At 44.3% G+C, this 22,300-nt stretch overlaps 1 protein-coding gene across 6 annotated transcripts; it reads left to right on the top strand.

Moving 5' to 3' along the window:
* Positions 1–694: 694 nt before the first annotated feature.
* Positions 695–22,016, top strand: PURA (purine rich element binding protein A; the record flags this gene model as incomplete). 6 transcript variants are annotated; one of them, XM_084295520.1, is made up of 4 exons in its annotated part: positions 695–1,921; positions 18,664–18,729; positions 18,816–18,871; positions 19,887–22,016. In XM_084295520.1, one exon carries the CDS (start codon positions 695–697, stop codon positions 1,688–1,690), a length of 996 nt encoding a protein of 331 aa, XP_084151646.1. In that variant the 3' UTR covers positions 1,691–1,921; positions 18,664–18,729; positions 18,816–18,871; positions 19,887–22,016. The 6 variants fall into 6 exon arrangements, with proteins under 6 accessions (XP_084151646.1, XP_084151649.1, XP_084151645.1 ...); XM_084295523.1 differs by having other exon boundaries at positions 21,513–22,016; XM_084295519.1 differs by having other exon boundaries at positions 18,664–18,871.
* Between the last annotated feature and the right edge of the window lie 284 nt (positions 22,017–22,300).

Here is a 22,300-nt window from a genome sequence, read left to right on the forward strand (position 1 = left end):
CCGGCTTTTCCTTCGACGGGCGAGACCGGGAGCTGGGAGGCTCCTTGCAAACCGTGGGGGCGCCCGGTGCGGTGCCCCCGAGCCGCCACACCGGGCAGCCGGGATCCACCGCATCCCCATCTCCCGCAGGGGCTGTCCGTGGGGGGCGGAGGGGGGCTCCTCCGGGCCTCCCATCCCTCCGCAGGTCCCTCTCCAGCCTCTCCTCGACGGGACGGCGGGGGGGGGGGGGGGGCCGCCACCGGGGCCACCGGCAGGGCCGCGTCTCGGCGGCCGGTGCCGGGGCAGCGCGGCCTGGAGGAGCGCAGCGGAGGGGGTGCGACCCGGTGCCGGTGCCGGTGCCGGTGCCGGTGTCGCTGCCGGTGCCGGTGCCGGTGGCTGCGCGCGGTGCGGCCGCCCGTCGGCGCGGCGCTGCTGCCCGCGCGGCGGGGCGGCCGGCGGCGGGGCCGCTCTCTGCCGCCTCCCGCGCCCTCTCCTCGCTCCCGCAGATCTCGCGAGAGCGGCCGGCTGGTGGCCGCGGGGGCTGTTGCAGCAGCGGCGGCGGCGGCGGGCGGAGCGGCGGCGGCGGCGGGCGGCGGCCGGGGCGGCCGAGGCGGCGGCGCGGGCGGCGGCGCGGGGGCGCCGGGCGAGCGGCGGCGGAGCGGCGGCCGAGGCGGCGCGGCCGGGCGGCGGCGGCGGCGGGCGGAGCGGCGGCATCATGGCGGACAGAGACAGCGGCAGCGAGCAGGGCGGCGGCGGCGGCGGCGGCGGCGGCGGCGGCGGCGGGGGCGCGGCGGGCGCCGGGGGGCCGGGCTCGGGCGGCGGCGGCGGCGGCGGGCCGGGCGGCGGGCTGCAGCACGAGACGCAGGAGCTGGCCTCCAAGCGGGTGGACATCCAGAACAAGCGCTTCTACCTGGACGTCAAGCAGAACGCCAAGGGCCGCTTCCTGAAGATCGCCGAGGTGGGCGCCGGCGGCAACAAGAGCCGCCTGACGCTCTCCATGTCGGTGGCGGTGGAGTTCCGCGACTACCTGGGCGACTTCATCGAGCACTACGCGCAGCTGGGGCCCAGCCAGCCGCCCGAGCTGGCGCAGGCGGCCGACGAGCCGCGCCGGGCGCTCAAGAGCGAGTTCCTGGTGCGGGAGAACCGCAAGTACTACATGGATCTGAAGGAGAACCAGCGCGGGCGCTTCCTGCGCGTTCGCCAGACCGTCAACCGCGGCCCGGGGCTGGGCGCCGCGCAGGGCCAGACCATCGCGCTGCCGGCCCAGGGCCTGATCGAGTTCCGCGACGCCCTGGCCAAGCTCATCGACGACTACGGCGTGGAGGAGGAGCCGGCCGAGCTGCCCGAGGGCACCTCCTTGACTGTGGACAACAAGCGCTTCTTCTTCGACGTGGGCTCCAACAAGTACGGCGTCTTCATGCGGGTGAGCGAGGTGAAGCCCACCTACCGCAACTCCATCACCGTCCCCTACAAGGTCTGGGCCAAGTTCGGCCACACCTTCTGCAAGTACTCGGACGAGATGAAGAAGATCCAGGAGAAGCAGCGGGACAAGCGCGCCGCCGCCGCCGCCCCCGCGGGCGCCGGGGCCGGGGCCGAGCCGCCGCCCGAGGCGGAGGGGGGCGCCGCCGCCGTCGTCGCCGCCGCTGCCGCCGCCGCCTCCGCCGGGCCGCCCGGCGCCCTGCTGCAGGCCGAGGAGCCCGAGGAGGACTGACCGCCCGCCGGCCGGCCGGCCGGCCGCCCCCGCCGCCGAGCGGACAGAGACAGAGACTGCGCCCGCCCGGGCGGGCGGCGGCCGCGGGGAGCGGCGGCGAGCAGACGTCCCCGGCCACGACCCCCCGGGAGCACCCCCCCGCCCGGCAGCCTCCACCGACCGACAGCAACAACGCCTCCGACCCGCCACCCATCGCTGGATGTTCCTCCACTTTACCCACCGTATCAAACAGTAAGCAGCTGCTAAAACAAAAACAAAAAAAACACAAAAAATACAAAACGAAACAAAAAAAAAAATCAAAAAAAGTAATAACATTATATATGAACTGTGTTTCCTACTTGATTAAAAATATAAAGAACTGAGTGTTTATTTCCCTAATTAACCGAGAACTTTTGTACACGTTTAAGCTATTATTATTAAAAGTGTTTGCAAAAATGGTCAAGATTATAATATTGCTGAATTATATAAAAAAGTCCTTTTCATGTTGAGCTAACATTTGACTTTAGCACAAAAAAAAAAGAGATATTTTAGAACACGTAAAATAATATTTTTAGTTTTTTCTTCTCATTTTGTTACCAAATTTCGAACCTTACATGGAGGTTACTATAGTATATTTGACACCCTATATACCTGTGATTAGAGATGTGTATATATATATGAGGGCTAGGCATGCTGTGTGTCTGAGCTTTGTCTAAATGTTATGCAGAAGTTTGTAGAGTTAAAAGGTACGTAGGTTTAATTCATGCAAGGTAAACAATAAGTGCTCTCTTTTATACAATATGCATTGCATCTGGACCTTAAACATATAAAAATGGTCAGTGAAACTTCTGTGAACATGAAGAAAAATTATTAAAAAAGGCATTTAAATGAAATTTGCTAACTTGTGATTTTTACGTTTGAACCAAAGTTATTCAAATAGTAAAAAGAAAAATATATATATTAAAAAAAAAAAAAGAGGAAAAAGAGAGAGAGAGAGAGAGAGAAAGTAAAGAATTTCCTCCCATAATATTTTTCTGCACCTGTTTGGTTTACAACTAAGTAGGCGTATTGTCATTATTGTGTATATGAGATGTACTTGTATTGTTCATAATATATTTTTTTTATTATGTGTACTTAAAGTACTTACCTAACGTGCAGCAATTTCCAGTAAACCTGGTTTTGGACAACAGGTAGCAAGTCTTTTCTGTCACCACTGGCACTAACGCTATCTCCTAAACTTGTAAGAGGTCTGAACCGATACTTTGGTCTGTGCCAGTGCTGTTAACTTCTGTAGGCCTGCTAAAAATCAGTGCAACGCAGTTGTAGAGCGATCCTACTGAGCCATGGGATTCTGAGTTTCGTTTAAAAGTGAAAGCCAAGCTGGTGTTTGTAATGGATTTCCATGTAGCTGTGGTGCTAGCTATTACTGGCTACATACCCGACGAGCGTAGCTGTGACCCTTCCCTCCCCGTGCCAGCCTCCTGTCCAGAGCGCATACTCGTGAGCTCTAAGTCGAAGCCTAGGGTAGGGAAACGCAGAGTTTGTCGGAACACTAATCTGTCCAGTTGCGTTCTCCAAAATGAAATTCTTTGTAATAATAGACTTTTACAGTTGTTTTTTTTTTTTTCTTTTAAAAAAAAAAAAAGTTTGTGCTTTTAATTGACTAACTTCTTGCTGCTGTATAGTAAAATATTAATATATTTTTATCATTAAACTGCTGCATGACTATCATCATGACGAGTGAAGAGAAGATGTTATAAAAAAAGATGCCTTAAACAGTAAAAAAGCAAAATATTATTATTTTTTTCTTGGCTGGAATTCAGTAGAAAGCGTTTAAGAGAAACTAGGATCTTGTTCCACTCAGAAGTTTTTTGGGATGCAATCATTTTTCTTAACCTTCTTGGCAAAGTTAACCGTGTCATAGACCTAGCTGTTGTACGTAGAAGGCACCATCTGTAGGAAGGGGAAGCTGTCTGTGCTTCTTTGCTAATTGTTAAGGATGGAGTTTCAGCAGGGTGGGAAAAAAAAAAAATCTTTTAAATCATTTTATTTTCTACTGTCCCCTATTTCTATTGAAAATTATAATTACTCCCTTCTCCCCCCCCCCCCTTTTTTTTTTCTTGTTTTGGAGATGTACTGTGAGTGTCAAAACAAGCTGTTTCCATTGTACCATGCATTTCCCTTTAAAGAAGTTTTCTGTTAGTATTAACAGAAGGTTAAATACGAGATGAACATAGTTAGGTGTTTCTGTTTCTTTAACAATCACTGGAAATGTTTAAAATTGCTTTAATGTGCACTTTCCTATTTCCAAGTAGTAAAATAAGCTTTCAGAGTGCATAATGTGACATTTGAAATGGTTCTCAATTGCATGTAAACATTGTCTAATAACCTGCTTTTTAATTGGAGGGTCTCGATGAGCAGTTTCGTTTATTACTGTTGTACTTCAACTGTGATGTGTACAGGACTGCATTCTCCATGCTGCTAGACGTAGTTAGGAAATTAATTGCTTTGGTTTTGCTACTTGATTGTCTCGGTTCTACTGTTTACTACAGTTTGAAAAGTTGTACTGCGGATTGACACCCATTGCTTATAGTTACAAAAATGTTTTGTGTTATCAGCAATAAGTAGCGCGAGTCAATGAAAACACAGCAAAGTGCCCTTCCTGACTCCCGAGCTGGGGCGCGGGGCCGGCTGCTGGCGGGGCAGTACCGGAGCATCCTCCTCCCCGGGCTGCCGGATCCTGCCCGGGATCCGGCTGGCTCGGGACGTGCACGGGCCGCGCAGCTCCAGCCAAACCACTGCAGCGTAACACCCCTCTGGCAGTTTTGTGAACAGTGTCTGAGAGCTTGTGGTCAGTTTTTGTCTCATTTGTTTGTTTTTCGGGGGCTTTTCCTTTTTTTGTGTGTGTGTGTGTTGTTGTTTTTGTTTTTGTTTTTTTCCTTTTAATGCACATTATATATGTTCTAGGACTTTATGAATTATGATAATGAAAGACTAAATGACTGTAAAGGTTTGTGGGATTTGAGCTTGTTCTGTTTTTGCTTTTCTGTTTGGTGTTTTTTTTTTTTTTGTTTTGTTTTGTTTTGTTTTCTCGGAGGTGCTCGGTACTTTACCAAGGCTCTAATATCTCAGTATTTAAAATAAAGTACATAAAACCCTGTTTAATGTTGGAAGATTAAAGGTATATTTGACCATATGTGTTGTTTTTAAAAAAAGACAGTATGCTCAAATGTGCCAAGTTATCTAATTCCTGAGAAGTATGCCTTATATTTTCCTTGGTGATATGCTTTTAAATGTCTTGTAGAATAGGTCCAAGAGCATGATAAAAACTACTTTATAATGACTACGTGCAAGAAAACTTGAAATTCATTGCAATACTGACATTATTTTATTTTAAGTTAAAGGGACACTGTCAAGTAATTTACCGCTAAAATGCGACCTCCCTGTAAGTGGTTCTCTACTAACGGAGAAATGTCCTCCGAAGTCAAAGTCTAATTTTTGTTTAAAAAACAAAAAACCAAACAAAAAAATTACAAAAACAAAACGAAAAAAAAATAAATAAAACCGCTCTGTCTCTGAGAAGTTCAATAAAAAAAAAAAATGAAAAAAAGAAAAAAAAAAAAAAAAAAAAAAAGCACCAGCCGCTTGTTGGTTCCTGCCTCTTCTTTTGCGGTCCTTTTGCGGGCTGCTTTGCGGCCGGGAGGCGCTGGGCGGGCGCCGGTGCTGCCCGGTGCTGCCCCGGTGCCGCCGCGGCCGCGCAGGGGGCAGCGGGGCCGGGAGCGGGGTCGGTGCCGGGGCCGTGCCGGGGCCGTGCCGGTGCGGAGGGGCGGCGGGGCCCGGAGTCCCGGTGCGACCCGGCCGGCCGCGGCGGAGGGCGTTGAGAGGAGAGCAAGAAATACTTGACAGTGTCGCTTTTCTTGCGCGTCCCTTGCGGGGGGCTGAAAGTGGCTGCGCAGCGCAAGCCGCCCCCCGGCTGCCGCCCGCCCCGGCTCCCGGCTCCCGGTTCCCGGCTCCCGGCTCCGGGCGGGCAGGGAGCTGCGGGGCGCCGGTCCCCGGCTCGGAGCCGAGCGCCCGCGTCTTTTGGGAGCAATGACTTTGTTGCCTTGAAAAATAGCACTGTAACCACCTTTTTTTATGATTAGCTGTAGTGTGACCTTTGTCCCTTCAAACTATGCAAGCTCTTAAATGTAAATTAGGGATCACTTAGAGATAGTCGGTTATATTCAATCAGATGGCATTCGTGCACTAACTGGAGTATATACAGATAAAGCTATTAGAGTGACTTGTATGCTAACAGCAAAATATACCTACCTATTCTAAAAAATGGCTATTAATATTGTATAACAGGACTGTGGGGGTCGGGAGGGAATGTTATCTCTTACCTTCTTAAAAGGGGATTTACGACTTTTATAACTGTTTTTTCCATCAAACTTTAATATTTTTGTCAAATTTTTAGGTATTTAATTTGTAAAATAGATTTTACTTTGTACTGGCGTACAGAAAATAGGGATTGATTTAAACTTTTTGAAGCCAAGTGATCAAGTACATTTGTAATAAAAAGTCAATGGATCTATATCAGTTGTACTCACTGTTTTCATTTCTTGTACGTTCTAATGCAGTGGCGCTGTATGTCTCCCAAGGAAAAAAATCGGGGAGGTGGGTGGAAGGAGAAGGCAAAAATGTCAGCATTGATGCTGCAGATTGATGCAGCTTTCCATACGCAAGTGGCCTGGGTTAGTCAGTGGTGATTTGGTTAATATGCATTTTTGCTAAAAACACCGTCACTTTTTCAATAATGGTTTGTGAAAACCTGAAGTTTTTGGCATGTCTTCACTCCATGCTTCTTCCACCTTGATGTAGCTTAGTACCCGTAAACTCAAAAAATGTCCTTTGGGATATGTTTCCCTGGCATTTAAAAAAAAAAGAATAGAGCAAAGCAAAACTCTGATTTCTTATCAGGTGGTGAACTACAGCATGTTATGTTTTTGCACCTGCGCACTGTCTCCCTTCCTCCAAGGTCTGCCACTTTCTTCTTTTCTCTAAGTTGAATGGATTAAACTTTTTATTATTATTTATTCTTATTTTATTTTAAGTAAAATTTCCACCTGTTTAGATTGAAGAATTCAGAGGATCTAGTGAGTCTGGATCCACCACCTTCCAGAGCACCAATTTATATATTTTTTTTGTTTGTTTGTTTGTTTGCTTAAAACCTAGACTTCCCGTTTCCTATTTCAGGGCATATACCAAATCTTATTGACTTGTCTGTTTCAGAATTTGTGGGAGCTGGAGTGGAAATCCTGACATTAATGTACAAGAATGCTAAAACAGGTTTACATTGTGGGGGACTCTCATGAAATGTGAAAATTCAGAGTATAACTAAACCCAACAAATTTCCTAATTTTTGCTAGTCTGACATGCAGAAAATGAATCTCCTTTTCTCGTAGGTGAGTTGGAAATAAGACAGTGAAAGCGAATTGCCCCATTACTGTGCATTTTTCGTTTTTCTCATTCAAAAACCTACTGCTTCTTACTGGCTTGGATTGCTTGTTAAGATGTAGGCGTCTGTCTAAAACGTGAGAGAATTTCACTGTTAAAAGGACACTGTCAATAATTTATAATTTTTTAAATCGCAAATTTTAAATCTTGGTTTGTACCTTTTTTTTTTTTTTTTCACTTTGCTTTGTTTGTTTGCTTTGTCAGACTTATTCAAACTTTCCTTTTATTTTCTTATTATCCTCCTCTACTGCCCGTCCGCTTCATGTTAACTCAGCTTGTGTAATTGAAGGGTCACTGTTCATGTTGATGTTTGTACTATTTTAAAAGGAGTCGAGCATAGTTTTCAGTTTTTGTGCCAGCCTTTGTATTTCTTGCACATGCACTTAAACTTTTGCTCTCTTGGTTTTGTTCTGTAACATGTAAAGAGAGGTGGAAGGATCTGAATTTTTGGTAGCAGAATAGAGAAGCTGACTGCATGCGAAGTGTTGTCAAAATGTTTTGACAAAACTGACAAGGTAAACAAGCTAGTTCCATTTTTATTCTTGATTCCTTAAGCTGTTGCAATCTCCTGTGCCGCTTGTAACAATGAAAGATAATTTCAGCCCAGAGTGTTTTTTCAAGCCTGTGGTTCCTTTTACTCTGGTTACTTTCACATGAGTTAGCTCTCTGCACCGCAAAATGTTGTGCGTGGGTTGTGAACGTGGCAAGGAGATGCATATATATAGTTTTAGGCTAGTTAAGGTTAATCTAATGAACTTTCAAAATGATAACGTTTTTGAACAGACTGCTTTAACCAGAGCCTAATCTTTGGACCTGCAGCACACGGCATTTTTTCTTTTGAGCTGAATCTCTTGTGTTGAAATTACTGAGAATAATGGGCTGATGGCAAATGAAGAATGCTTCTCTAATTTGGCAGCTGAAGTTCCTGTGCCGGAGTGGGGGAGCCCTGAATGGGCTGTGTGCTTGGCTCAGATGAGTGATGCTGTCTCCCTGCTATCATATTGTTTGTGCCAGATGGTTGTCTTGGGTCTGCTTTGTGAGCTTCTTTTAACCTGCCTTCCCTTCTTTTCTACTTTTTGTCTTTTTGAAGAATTTCAGTTCTCGTTGGAAGTGTTTTAGCGGCATCTACAAGTCCAGGGTAAAGTCAGCCTATGGAGTAGCCGGCCATGCATCCCACCTCCTGCAACGTACCGGTGGGATACCAGGATTTGCTGGGCCACGCGTTGTTTGTAGTTAATGCAAATCTGAGTAACTATAGGTATCACACAGAAGTAAATACCAAATAGCAGTTTTCAGGTGATAACAAAGTTAATCTTCCAATAGTGTACTGGATATTTTATTGCAATTTGGATCGGTAAAAGCTGTTGATGGAGAAATGCATGGGAAGGGAAAAGGTGAAGGAGTTTGCATTTCTAAGTGCTTGCCTGGGGGCACATAGCGATGCTGTTGTCAGTAATGAAGACCCATGCTGAGCTGTGAGCGGGAGGAGGCTGGGGACTCGCTCAGGTACTGAGCCAGGTACAAAGCCCCTGTTCTGGGGGAAAAGATCCTGCTGGCCAGTTAGAGCCGCAGAAGTGGTGTCCTTTCCAGAGCCATCTGGAGGGTGGGAAAAAAGAGAGCTCAGCAGCTTCCTGGGGCTTTCAGAGCGCCTGTAATAAGACAGAAGCAGGTGATTAAGCTACGCATTGGCCACATTTGGGATGTTTCAGCATACAAACTGGCGTTCCTTGTGGAGAATAGGTGGTGGTGCTTGCAATTCATTTCCTGAGCATCCTGGCCCGTAGGGCAGGTGCAAGCCATGGGCAGAGGGAACGTGGAGCCAAGCGGGATGGGGACGGGGACGGGCCCGGTCAGGTGCCAGCAACACGGCCGCTGTGTGCGCCTGGGGCCAGAGAGGGAGCAGTGCTTGTCAGGAGAGGCAGAGCACATCACGCCTGTCTCTATAAAAATAGTAAATAGTTGTGCAGCCCATTTGAGGCAAAATATCACAGAAGAGGGAGAGTGGAATTCATTTCACAAGGAATGAGGTGTGTTTTCACAGGAAGTGTTAGCTGGAGATTAAGTGCGGAAAGATAAAGGACTTCTGACCCTGCTATCTGTTTCTGACTGTTGACTGATTAAAACAAGACCAAGTGAATGGCTGGATGTTCCTGAACAATGCTTTGCTGTCCCCGTTCAGATTGATACCACTGCCGCGTGTGTGTCTGGGAGGAGAATCTGATCCTGAGCTTCTACTCTGGAGGGCCACCAGTCCTTCAAAGATAGATTCCTGCTCAGGCTGGGTTTGGGAAGCACATGGATGTCGTCTCTTTCCAGATGACATGGAGCCCCCCAGCACACCTCCCGGGGCAGCAGGGGCTGTGTCTGCGTTAGCTTGATAGCTTAGATCAGGAGCACGCTCATACAGTCTCCGTCGAAAATCTGGGACGATGAAGTCTCTGTCATCCCTGCATAACATACCTTGGTTTTGATCGTGGAGCAGCCTCAGAAAATGCAAACTGTTTCATTGTGGGTTAAACAAAGACAAAACACAAGTCCCAACAACCAGTGGGACCAAGCTGCAATTCATTGGAGAGTAAAATCCCCGAAACACAGATAATGCAGCTGTCAGATCCTGAGCACCAACCTTTTTGCTGTAAAGCCCCACTTGGCTCATGCCATAGTGATCGCTTGTGTAGACCTAGTCCTAGACCAAACAGGAGACTCTGTCTGTGCAAATTGCTGGCCGTTTTTGCTCCTTGTAGTTTTGAGGCTCAGCTGGAAGAATGCTTTTTTTGAGCATCTTCTGGATGTCCTTCAGCAGATAACTCTGTCTTAACTCAGATCATTTTTTGGCTTCGTGGATTGTCAGTTGGTTTGCTGTCCATCCTGCCTTTAGCTTTGCAAAAATATGTCTTTGTCTTCTCTTCGGCTTAGTACACGTAGGAAACTGAAGTGAAAAGAGGACTGGCTACAGTGCTGATAATGGAAGTTTGTTCTGAGCCTTCCTTGCTGTGGTGCAGTGTTGTTGTGTTTTTTTTTGTATGTGTGTGCTTGTTTGTTTGTTTTTGTTTTGTTGTTTGTTTGTTTGAAACACTATCTTGAAACATGCAGAAAGTGAAGAAAAGCTTAATTCTTTCTGCTGCAGATCAGAGGGAGGGAGGTTTGGAGTTACAATTGCAGTGTAGAAGGGTGTGCCCCTCTTGGCTGGTGAAAACTTGGAGCGAGAGAGGCCATTACAGGAGCTGATCTGCTGCTCACCATGGGGAAGCCAAAGTCAATGGTTTCTCAAGAGGTTTAGACTACTGTTCAAAGAAAAACCTCTATATGTTGAAATATCATGCCGGTCAGCGTGTTGACTTCTGCGTAGAACTATTTGTAAAGATGACTTTATATGACCATGTTAACCCAAATGAGCTTGGGTTTCATACTGGACGTGGTGAAGGGACTGTTTTTTCAGTCCATGTTGGTGACTGTTGCAAGAGGTCGTGTCAGTACTGACATGATCTCAGTAGTTTTGGCCATGCGGTGGCACTGCCTCGCTGTCAGTCTGTGCAGCTCGTGTGCCCTCAGAGGGGTCTTGCACGGCCACGCTGGGCGTTTGGCCCGTGGCTCAGGGTGGGTCAGCACAGGTCTCCAATGCAGAGCTGACCCCAATCCTGTGTTTGCAGCTCCTCTGGGTTGTTGGCTGTGCTGATATTCCTAGGGCTGAGATGAAGATGCAGGCTTCACACGGAGGCTGGAAGAGGCTATATCCATATAACCGTGGAATCACAGAATTGTTTGGGTTGGAAGGGACCTTTCAGGTCACCTGGCTCAACCCCCTGCCACGAGCAGAGACATCTTTCACTAGATCATGTTGCCCAGAGCCCCATCCAACCTGACTCTGAACACTTCCAGTGATGGGGCATCCCCAGGGTAGCCTGTTCCAGTGTCTCACCGCGCTCATCGTAAATGTGTGCCCATGGGTGATTCATACTCCTGGGAGTAGAGGGTGGAGAAAATGAGTGGTGGTGTTTTTTCTTTCTTTCTGTCACTGGTGAATGTCTTGATACGTGAATCAAGCTCAAATCACCAGGTGCTCATGAGGTCTTCAGCACCCTTCAGCCAGTGTCACGTGTTAGATCTGATCAAAGGTTGGGGGTAAGGGTTGCTTTTTTTCCTTCTACCTCTGCCTGGGTAGAAAGGCATATTGTTGTGTGCCAGAGGGCAGGACAGCAAATGTGCATCTTGTGCAGTACCTGTCTGGATGGGACACCTCAGGGTATCGGTGTAATTCAGAGGTTAGCCATGCTGGTTTGCATATCTTTCTCACCTCCAGGTAGGACTTGCCATGGTGTTTCACTAAGGAGCATCATTTATTTCTCTGTGGTCTGTCCTAGTTGCACCGTAGTTTGTGAGTGCATTGGAAGCTGTTGGCTCTATCGCTTGTGGTCTCCTAACATCTGAAACTTGCTTTTCCCAGGCTTGCCTTTTGCTCTAGCATTTTATATATGCAGAGGAGCTCAGACAGGCTGTTCTTTGGGAGCATGTGTCACCTCATCAATGTCAGCTGATCTGAGCTCCTCAAGACTCACGTGATACCTAAGGACGGACAGCAAGAACTTGGTCTCCAAAGGCCTCCTCATGTCTTCTGCGCTGGTCCAGCAGAAGCCGGTCCAGCTTTCACATTTATAGGCAAACCGTGAAAGCTTACTGGTCTGTCAGTGCTTCAAGAAATCATGCGGCTAGCAAGTGTGCATAAAGGATTTTGTGAAATCTGGTATTTAAACCTCCCGCTCGAGTGATGATGAGAAAAGCTGGCAATGTAATATTGGCTTATCAGGAACCATGTGGGTAGCTCAGATTAAGAAAATTTTTGTGTGAACAGCACCAGAGGTTGAGAAGAGAAGACAGTGTCTTGTCAGGTACAGGGTTATCAACTTTGTCTAAATTTCTTTTCATTTAAAAAAAAATATTTAAATAATAAATGATGTTCTTCATAGCCAGGGGCTGGTGAAGGACAGCGAGGCAAAACAAGCAGGTCTCTGAGTAAAACAGGGACTAGATACTTTGAATTATTTTTCTACCATTAATATTTCTGAACTAAGCACTGCAAATTAATGTACTTGTCATCTCTGCTTTCATGAATTCAAATAATTTGGTTTGTGGATAGGTCTTTTGACAATGCTGTGTTCAGGAGCTCTTTCGATCTTGCTTTAAAAAAAAAAAAAAAAAAAAAAGTTGTCTTTCAAGCTTCATCTGTCAATAAAAGTCCTGTTAATTGAGCCCTTGCAGGTTTCTGCAAGGGCACATGTAGCTTATTTTGTCCAAAGAAAGTCTTTAATTGGTGGTTTAAAGTAATTAAAAATAATCAGTTAGCAGTCACTCTATTTTTAAAGATGGACTTTATGTGGTCATAAAGTAAAAATCCTTGCTTTGCTATGGAAATTAAAGAATGCCAGTTTAATTGCACTAGGTACAGCACACTGGAGTGCAAAAAGGATTCATTTTGTAAGTGATTTGTGATGAAATATTAGTGCAACAAATGTTGCACCATGAGATCCAGAAAGCATCTTGAGGCCAGAGTGGTTGAGCTATTGTAGAAAAGATGGGATGGAATCGTTCGCAGGTGGTCATTGTCTGTCCTCACCTCTGGACTGGCTTCTTCATCTTTTATTTGAGGAAATTTGACGTGTAACTGGACAGGACCAAAGTGGCAATTTATAATTATGGAGTAGACTTGGTTGAGGAGTTGTTCTCTGCATGTTGAAGAGCTGCCTTCAGAAGCTGGGGAGATGGCTTTGGAAGGTTTGAATGGCAGAGGATTTAATGGTGGGAAATACAGGCTCAGCTCCTGATGATTATGTGGTCCAACTGATGAGTAGAAAAATAGATCTAGGAAGATATCAGAGTGCTTGGGGCAGTTCTGGGGCTGTCAATTTTGCATATGAAAGAAGTTGAAATATTTGAGAATCCAAATTTGGTTGCCTGGGAAGAAGACAGCATATAGGACACGGTGGTACCTCTATCCAAAAGTCTTTATGTGTACCTGAGAAAATGATAGGAAGGGAATGATAAGTAGGTGAATTCTATTACTTTGTAGCGTAGGCTGTTTTCCACTTAAGCTGTAGTGGAACTAGACTGATGGCACAGAAAGTGGACAGGGTTTTGGGAGGACTGATTAAACTAGTGCTGATGGAAGGCTGAGGATCTCAGGGGTTGAGCTGAGCAGGAACACCAGTAACGTGTGACCATTTCAACTGGAGGGCAAGGGGTGAGTTTCAGTGCACACATGGTACGAGGAGCTTGAGAGCAGAGCTGTGCATGCTGGAAGAGCAACCAGACGTTGGACTGAAGATTTGAAAGAGAAATAGGCATGTGGCCAAAACAAGGAAGAAGTCTGTATACCAGTGTGGAAAAGTGAAATAAAAATAGTCATAGTAGACTGCCCAGCAGTTTTAAAAGACCCTGATATAGCTAGCTTGATTGATTGAAACATGGTGGGGGGATGATAATGAGAATCAGTAAGATACTGTACTACCCGCCATCAAACTATACAGGATAGGCATGCTTGGTCATAAAGTTGTGAAAGAGCACTAGCTTTAAAAGTTCCCATAAAGTCTGAAGGAAAATTAGAATAGTGATGACCACACAGCCAAATCTGTGTTGGTGATAAATCCCCCATCTTAATGAAATAGGGGTATTCAGACATTTTCTATTCCAGACAAGAAAAAGGTTATGGATTTCATGGGTCTTCAGGGAAAACCAGGTTCATACATCTTCATAAACCTGTTGGAAAAAGTAAATTCAATTACGTCCATGCTATCTGGCCAGATCTTGGAAGGAGCTGGCTAACATTTTGGTGAACAAACATTTTGATTTACTTAACGTATCATTTATTGTTAACAGGCTGTTGTAGAGTTAGCCTTGATTTAGGACTAAAATGTAAGAACAGGTTCAAGATATAATTACAGCTGAGTCATTAAATAGCAGTGACCACAGTACAATTACAGGTTCAGCATCCTCAGGGGTGGAAGATTCTTTACTAAAAATGAGTCTTGTGTTATAAAACATTGCAGAGGAGAATAACAGAAAAGCAAAATTCTTAGTTACACAGACTTGTCATGAAGGAGCTGTGGAGTTGAAGTGTAAAGCAATCCAGTAAAATAGTTACAAAGGAAGGGACTTCTGGAGCCCAGCAACACTCTTTAAAAGACAGAGGTCCAACTCTAATGAAGTGGACTGAAAGAGTCATGTAATCTTTCATAGTGGGTAATTTGTGATCTGGAAATTAAACAGTGTAGGAGGGGCTTTGAAGAACTGGAAGCCTTAGGGAACAAATGTTATTTTAAGTCTATCAGAGTGAAGGCTGGGGAGAAAATTGGAGCATGCAGGACTTCACACAGGTAATTTTCTGCACTACTTCATATTACTTAAGTGACTTCTCAGCTTTGTTCCGAAGCACAGTGAATATTGGAGAGCCCAACTATCTGTCATCTGGTCCTTTTGGATGAGCCTCTCTCTGAAACTCAATCATTTAAGGCATAGATTATGGAGCAAAGTAGTAAGTGTAAGTGGAGGAGCAACAAGTGTACCTGTACAGGAGTTTTAAAAGAGCTGGAGTCTGAAACATTAGCGTTACTAGCAAAAATAGGGACTGTTGAAAAAAAATAGCATGGTATTTTCCATAATTAGATAACGTCCTAATGTCAGATTATTATTATTTTTAATTAAAATGTTAAGCAGGGCACTGGGAATTGCATATCTGCAGTTTGATAAGGAGTAGCTGAACTAGTATCACACTTTGTATATGACAGGTTGAAAGCAACATACTTTGTACAAGGAAGGATTTTTGAACACATTGGCAAATATCAGAAGGCAGAGAATCAGCTGATTTTTATTTGGAAATTTTAAAAGGTTTTGGTTGAGTCCTCTCAATAAGGTATTAACAAATATGTTTGGAACAAAAGAAATATCATGGATGCCACCTTTTGCTACAGCTGATGTTGATCACTTGGACAGTACAAGGTAGAAAGAAGTCTACTTTGAGATGGAGACTGAAGGTTTCCTGGGCTTGGAGGCAGGTCTGCTTCTTGAGTAGATCTGCAGTCTTTGAGCAAGCAGGTTTTCTCTGGAAAATGCCAATTCACCAAAAACAAAGTTGCAGTGTGGAGAAGGGTAGATTTTTCTCTGGACTTGTCTGGTGAGCACACCTAGGTCAAAGTCTGGTTGGCCAAAGAGGAGACAGAAGCACAGAATACTTGGCAGCATGACATCTAGATTCTACCCCAGTGACAGCCCCAGTCTAAATCCCTACCCTGAGCTCAGTTTGCAGGCCTGCCACATCCCATAGCATGCCTCTGCAACCAACAGGGCTGGATGCATTCAGTTTTCTTTTGTTTTTAACAACAACAAAAAACTAATAGGTATCAGTTTTGACAATGAGCAGAAAGGCTAGGTGAGGGGAGAGAGGTCTACAGGTCTCATCTAGCTCCATGCTTGAGGTTGTCCATGTATGCATGAGTGAGTCCTATGCTGTCTCACTCCCAAGTGACCCAGGAAGAACTGTAATGATCTGGTGTGAGCTTGAGCAACCCTTTGCTGCTCCACCTTAGTTTAAAGCTTCTTAAATGTCTAAAGGTCACAGTGAATCCTCTTGCTTTTACTGCCTTCCCTGCCTTCAGTAAGTCATGGCCAGTGCTGTGCTAAGTCAGCGGGTGTTGTGATAGCAGCCACTTAACAGCAAGGCTTACCTCCAGGCCTTCTGTTAAAACTACTATTTAAAGGTACGAATTGGTGATTGAAAGCATGGAGAGGTTGGTTCATACCCGTGAAGTGGCTGGCACTGCAGCTGGACAACGGCAGGGAGAGTTCAGAGGGGCATGCCTGCACCAAAGCTGGGTGCAGGCAGTATGGGCACTGTGGGCAGCAAGGACTGCCCTCTGCAATGCAAGGCCATAGACAGATAAAAAATAAATAAATAATGCTCCAACAAGATTGTTGGGCTTTAAATGATTTGCTCATTTGGGACGAAGAGCGTCTTTCCCTCAGCATCTGATTTTGGGTAGCAAAAGTAAATGAACCAAAGGTGTATAAAGTGCCATAGAAAATTACTATGTTTTACAGATTTATGTGCTAAGATCTTAGAGGCTGCTGTGTTTGAACTCCTAGGTAAAACAGTTCGTTAGATTTCCAAGATGTTCCTCAGCCGTTTTCCCTTGGTAAGCTGGCAGTTGTCATTAACACAACCTTTGTTCCCCTCCGCTAGAAATACCAGTTTCATTGTATTGCTCAATTCTAGTGAAATGTTATCAGCTGACTTTGAAGTACACAGTATAAAAATGGTGTAGTATGCTTGCATGATAGCTACTTGATGTAAGAAAATGCAAAATCTCTAGTGCTCTCTTTTTAGGAATTTGGGCTTTGAGTTTCATTGGGGAGTGCTGTATGTACCCAACTGCATGGGGTCAGGCCCACCTTTTTAAAAAATGTATTTCACATCTGAGATTAGAAATGTTCCAGAAGACAAATCACAAGAAAAAATTGTCTGTTCCATGCTCAGATGTTATTAGTGACTAGTAAAGGCTGTCCATCCACACAGAAAACTGCACGGCTGCTTCTGTTTTAACTGCTGTCAAAGGTCTCGCATTTTGGTAATAGTATTTTTTCTAAATGTACTGAATATACTTGCCTTTAAATCCTTCTAGGTACAGATAATTATCATTGGTATTCTATAAATTAGCTCTATACTAGCATTCACATTGGACTAGGCGTAATATTCTAGGCCAAATATTTTCAAGTCAAAGGTGACTTGAAAAAGGAAAACGAATTTAAAACCTTTTGTGTGGTTCTGCCCCACATTGCGGTAGGCTCGTTTATTTGTAGAAGTATCAACAGTGCTACATTGGTCTTCCCTGTTTTAGTTTCTGTGATTCTCTGCAGGAGAGCCCAAATGGGTAGACTGGAAGCCTACTCTGCTTTTAATTGAACGTTTTTAACTGCAAGATACAGATTTATATTTTTCCACCCTTTGGAGACACTGAGGTATTGTCACGATGAGGTCCATGGAAAAACTTAGATTAAACCAGGCCATAACAGAGATAATGCATCTTTTCCATTTTTTTATTTTGCTGTCTATCGGTTATCTGAGCTTTTTTCAATGTAAAATGTTAAACTGTTTGAAAAATCACTCGTCTGTTGGATACTACTTCTTCCTGTACCATAAATCCAGTTAGGCCTGATTATTTGTAGTCTTCCAGAAAAGGTAGACAGGATATGAATTCCCAAAATCAAAAACTGTCCACAGTGAGGGAAGGAAACCCTTATTCTAAAAGCAGCACCCCCGGGCACATCCTGGATGCTCTGGGTTACCCGTACCCACGCTTCTCTGCTCCGGGTGACCTCTCGGTGCAGAGCAGCCCACAGCAGGGCTGGGTGGGACAGGGCTGCTGCAGGGTGGGACAGAGGTCCTGTCCCACAGCAGTGCCCTGCTCAGGCAGAAAGCACACAGTCCTGGGGCTGGGCTATCGGGCGGCTTCTGGCAGGCTCTGCGCACCAGGCACGGGCAGTCCCAGGGCTACTGCCTCACAGCAGCCCTGCAGCAGCACTGCCTCTAGCATACATCCGACCTGTCGGTCCCAGGGAAGGTAAATCAGGACTTTTTCAGGTCAAGAGAATACAACAAAAGTGACACCAAGTCTCTGGAGAGAGGTGTTTCCCTGTGGTAGTGACAGCCGCTCACACCTGCTTCTTTTCGACCATGACCCATGGTTCAGTTCCGCTGGGTTTTTAGTCATCTTGACCTCATGTTTGCAAATATTATTGGTAATATAATGCTATATGTACAAATGTCTGTGTGGCTCATGTATGTTTCTGTGGTTCAAATCAGCCACAGAATTCTGGAATTTCATTGTACTTTGGTTAAATGTTGGACTTTTAACTCTTCTGTATGGCTTCTTGATTTCTCTTGTCCAATGTGGACCAACTCTATTTTTGGAAATAAATAAGCATGTAAATAAAATGAATGGGTTTATGCCACTTACAAGAAAATGCTTTATTTGAAATATACACTCAGCCTTGTATATTTTATGGTATCTCAAGGAGCGGATGACCTGTGAAAGATTAAGGGCTGAGGTGAAAGCAGCCCTCGTGGTGAGATACCATATTATGTACAAATTCATTTCCAAGTGGTTTTAGTCTCCCAAGCTGCCAAACACTGTAGGGCTGTGGGGTGAACAGCAGTCTCATGGAGGTGGGGGGAAGTCCAGAAAGCGGCACGTAGTTTGAGAGAAGTAAAGAAAAGAGACCTGGCTTTGCGGTACACACACGGCTTCTGGTTTGAGGTGTCCATGTCAACAGTTGCCACCAAGTGCAGGGGGTCCAGGGCCAGCTCTTGGCCCCTGCCCACAACACAGTCCCCTGGCACGTCCCAGTGGCGCCGGGCGCGTGGAGAGCAGGAGCACAATGACGTTTTTTTCTTCTCCAGATAAACCAATATTTACCAGTAATCCTGTGTTTCTGTTTTTGTTTTTTGGCAGACTTTTACCAGTAAATATCGGTTTATTCCTGAAACCAGAAGCCCTAAACAAACCTTTGTTTATAAGGTCAGTTGCCGTTTTGTCTCTCTTGTTCCCCGCTTCCCCCAGTACAAACCGGCAGGTGATTGAAAGGTACCAAGCTTTCTTTCTAGTTTTCCTGCTCTGCAACTCTGGAAATGGAGCCCACGAGACCTAGAGCCTTCGCTTGGTAATGTAGACCCAAGTTTACAAATTATTATTTAACATTTTAAAGTCTACTTTCAAGGACAGAGGTGTTCCTGTCTGCCTGGTATGGGACTGATACAAACTCCTGCAGGTGCATAAAGTGGTTCACCTTCCCAGAACCTGTGGGCAGGTGTCTCACAAGCATCTTCAGGATTGGGCTTGGAAAGTAATGATTCCAAAAGTATACACTGCAAAATGACTTCTCTGTTTTATGGTGAAGAGGATGGGGGTAGGGAAGGGTGGGAACAGAATATTGATATGATTTTTTCCTGATTTTTTTAATTTTATTTTTTTCTATTTTCTGCTAGAAAGCAAGGCTTCTCTATCATAAAGGAAGCATAAAGTGGGAAGGAGGGAGAGAATTTGAACATTGCCCGCCCTAAACTAGTTGTAAACTCTTCCCCGAAGGCTGAGATAAAAGGCAGGTGAAAGGTCTGATCCTTAAAAGGACATTGCTAGGTATTTGGGACTTCAAAAGCAGCTGGCATTTCTAATGACTACAACTGATTTAGGTAATTTTCAGAATTTTTCAAGACAAATCAACTTGGGAGAGTTGAAGACTCCTTTATTTTTCTAAGTATTTGCAACCCAAACAAAACAATATTATGCGAATAGTTGAGAAACAGTGAAGCTGGTGAGAACAGAAAATGGGTTGACTGCACAGTCCCAGAATTTTTTTTTCTTTTGAATAAACAGTATGAAAAAAAAAAATCAAAACCACCCTAAACCAAAAAAATGCAACATCTCCAAAAGCAAGCAGTACAGACTCTCATGTGTTTAGTGTGGTTTTATCTTGCATAGCTGGCAAGAGCATTTCTGGTACAGCTGCAACCTAACTATGTCCCTTTAAGGCTAACTTCATCCCGGTGAAACAAAAGATGAGGTTTTGCACTGTAGAGCAGATCAAAGCTCCTGCAGCCATAGTCGGAGTCCATAATGATGGGAGTCTTCCAGCTGTACACTCTGAGCTGAAAACTACCTTTCCTCCCCTTTTACAGCCTGTGTGGTTCTGATTGCTGGCAGTTCTGTAATACAACTTTAATCTCAGCAGTTGAGGCTGGTCCCACCTTATCTTCAGACGTCTTGCGGAGGACTCCTGTTACCAGTTTGGTACTCAAAAGCTACACCCCACCATGAGAAGTCACTTATTTTTTAAAAGGCAGTGATAGATTACCCTCTCTAAATCTAATGGGAAAATTATATTGCAATGCAACTTTATAATAAATTGTTCATATATTCATAATTCTGTGGCAATCCCAAATTGGAGAACAGATCTGTTAAAGGTATATATTAGTCTAGATTTTTTCTTATTGTAAATACTGTAATTTTATAATACTGTCAATATTTTATTAACTTAGAAATATTTAACAGAGTTTAATCTATGGTAGTTGATTTATTTATAGGTTTATGTTGCAGCCAATATTGAATTGCATTCTAATGTAAGATTAACTTTAAGTATGTATACGTTGATTTAATATATCATTGGAAAGATTAAGAATAGAGAAAATTCTCACTCTTAATCTGTGATATTTATCCCCCAATTCCTGGCTCAGAATTCTTTAATGAAATATTGCGAGCTTTCAAAAGCTCATGAAGGTAACAATTGAAGTTGGATCATGTCATTTGAAAACTTGAATTTTGAAATGTACCTGGCTTTTTCACCCTGTTTGTAGTGAACACAATTGCTTCAATATCTAATCTATATAGTACGGAAGTCTTTATTTTGAGCAAAGGGACACTCTCAGATCAATTTTTGCTTCTTGTTTCATGAAGAAGAAAAAAACAAGCAAAACTCAGCCAGTGCTTGTGTGTTAATTCCCTCTTAATCACAAGGTAAAATTCCTTTTTTGGTTGGATTGTTTATTTGGCTCAAAGCATTCCCAGAGCACCTGCATCCTGGAGCCATGTGGCCAGGCATGGAGATGCAGGCAGCCCGCAGGACTCTGCCCCAGCTGCAGCACACAGGGTCCCCACAGCCCAGGTGAAGGCTTGGTGCCATCCTTGCCCCATGCACAGCAGTGCAGCCAGGGCCTTGCAGGGGACAGGTTTGGTCTCTGGCACTGGTTATAATCTTAGCTGGGCAAGGTGGAAAAAAGTGCACTGTCGAAACATCACCCTTTTTTGATCAAAGTTTCTCTTCACAAATTTGTTTTTTTGTGTTTTTTTTTTTGTGTTTTTTTTTTTTTTCATATATGTATTTTAGCCTGATAGTGTCCCTTTGTCTGTATAAAGACGTTCACTCTCTCTGAAAAAAAAAGTACAAGTTATTTTCTTTTTAAGACAGGGGGGAATTCATCTGTAATATGTTTGCAACATAACATGCATAAAGATACCAAAAATATATCAAGGGTTTCATGGGAGGTTTTTGTTTGTTTGTTTGTTGTTTGTTTGTTTGTTTTTGAGTGTAAAAGTTAATCTTTATTAGAGATGTGCCAATCTATACTGCTTTATTGTAGTGTTGTTATATTTAGGCATTTCAGTTAACTTACAAATATATACTGTAACAGTATACTTTGTACAGATTTATTTAAAATTTATTTGAAAACTGAAATAAATTAGGCAGAAAATAAAGATATTTATTTTTCATTTGACTATGTAAGAAGGTATCATTTTTTTGATTTTAGTGCACTGGTGTACCAAGCCTCAGAACCACTGCTTTCTTCAGTTCATAGGATGCTTTTCAGAGACTGTGGATATGTGTATGTGTACTGTTATATTTATAAGTAAATGCCAACAATGGAGTTCATTGCTTTTATACATCCCAAAGAGAAGTTCTCCACCGTTTATTTTCTGTTTTCTGACCGAAAAGGCATGTGCTTTTGAACAGTGTCGTTGAAAGTTCTGCCATCCCACTTTCACATCAGCTTATGCCAATTCCAGGATGGGAGGATTTGCCTGCGTACCTTTCCTAATACACCACATTCACCAGTGGCATCGGCAGGGAGCAGTCCAAACGTGTGTCCTTTGGGTTTTATGTAAAGCAAATGCAGAACAAGAAAAATCAAGATGTTAAATTCATTAGAAAACAAATTCCTTATTGTACAGTAGTATGGAAATCTCTAGTCAACATGCCATTAATAATAGATTCTTATTTTTGAATGATCTATTTAAAAGAACAGCAAGCATTGTATTTGCTAGTAAATCTGAAGTGTTTACATGGAACTACTAAATAAATTATTTGATCTAAGATGGCTCTCATCATTGCTGATTTTTAATGCTGAAAATTAATCTTGGCAGATGCTTTTTTAGTTTGTGCTGTTCTTTAAAGTCTTCCAGAGCAAAATTTTTAATGCATCCTTTTGTTTTAAGTTAGGTTCTGAGGAAGATGCAAAACATACATTTCCCTGCGAGGTCTGACAGGGGTGCCACCTAACGTTTTCCAACACTCTCCACATCACAACGCTGTCCTTTT

This window comes from Netta rufina, assembly GCF_964035555.1.
Source record: "Netta rufina genome assembly, chromosome: 14".
NCBI classification, from domain to species: Eukaryota; Metazoa; Chordata; class Aves; order Anseriformes; family Anatidae; genus Netta; species Netta rufina.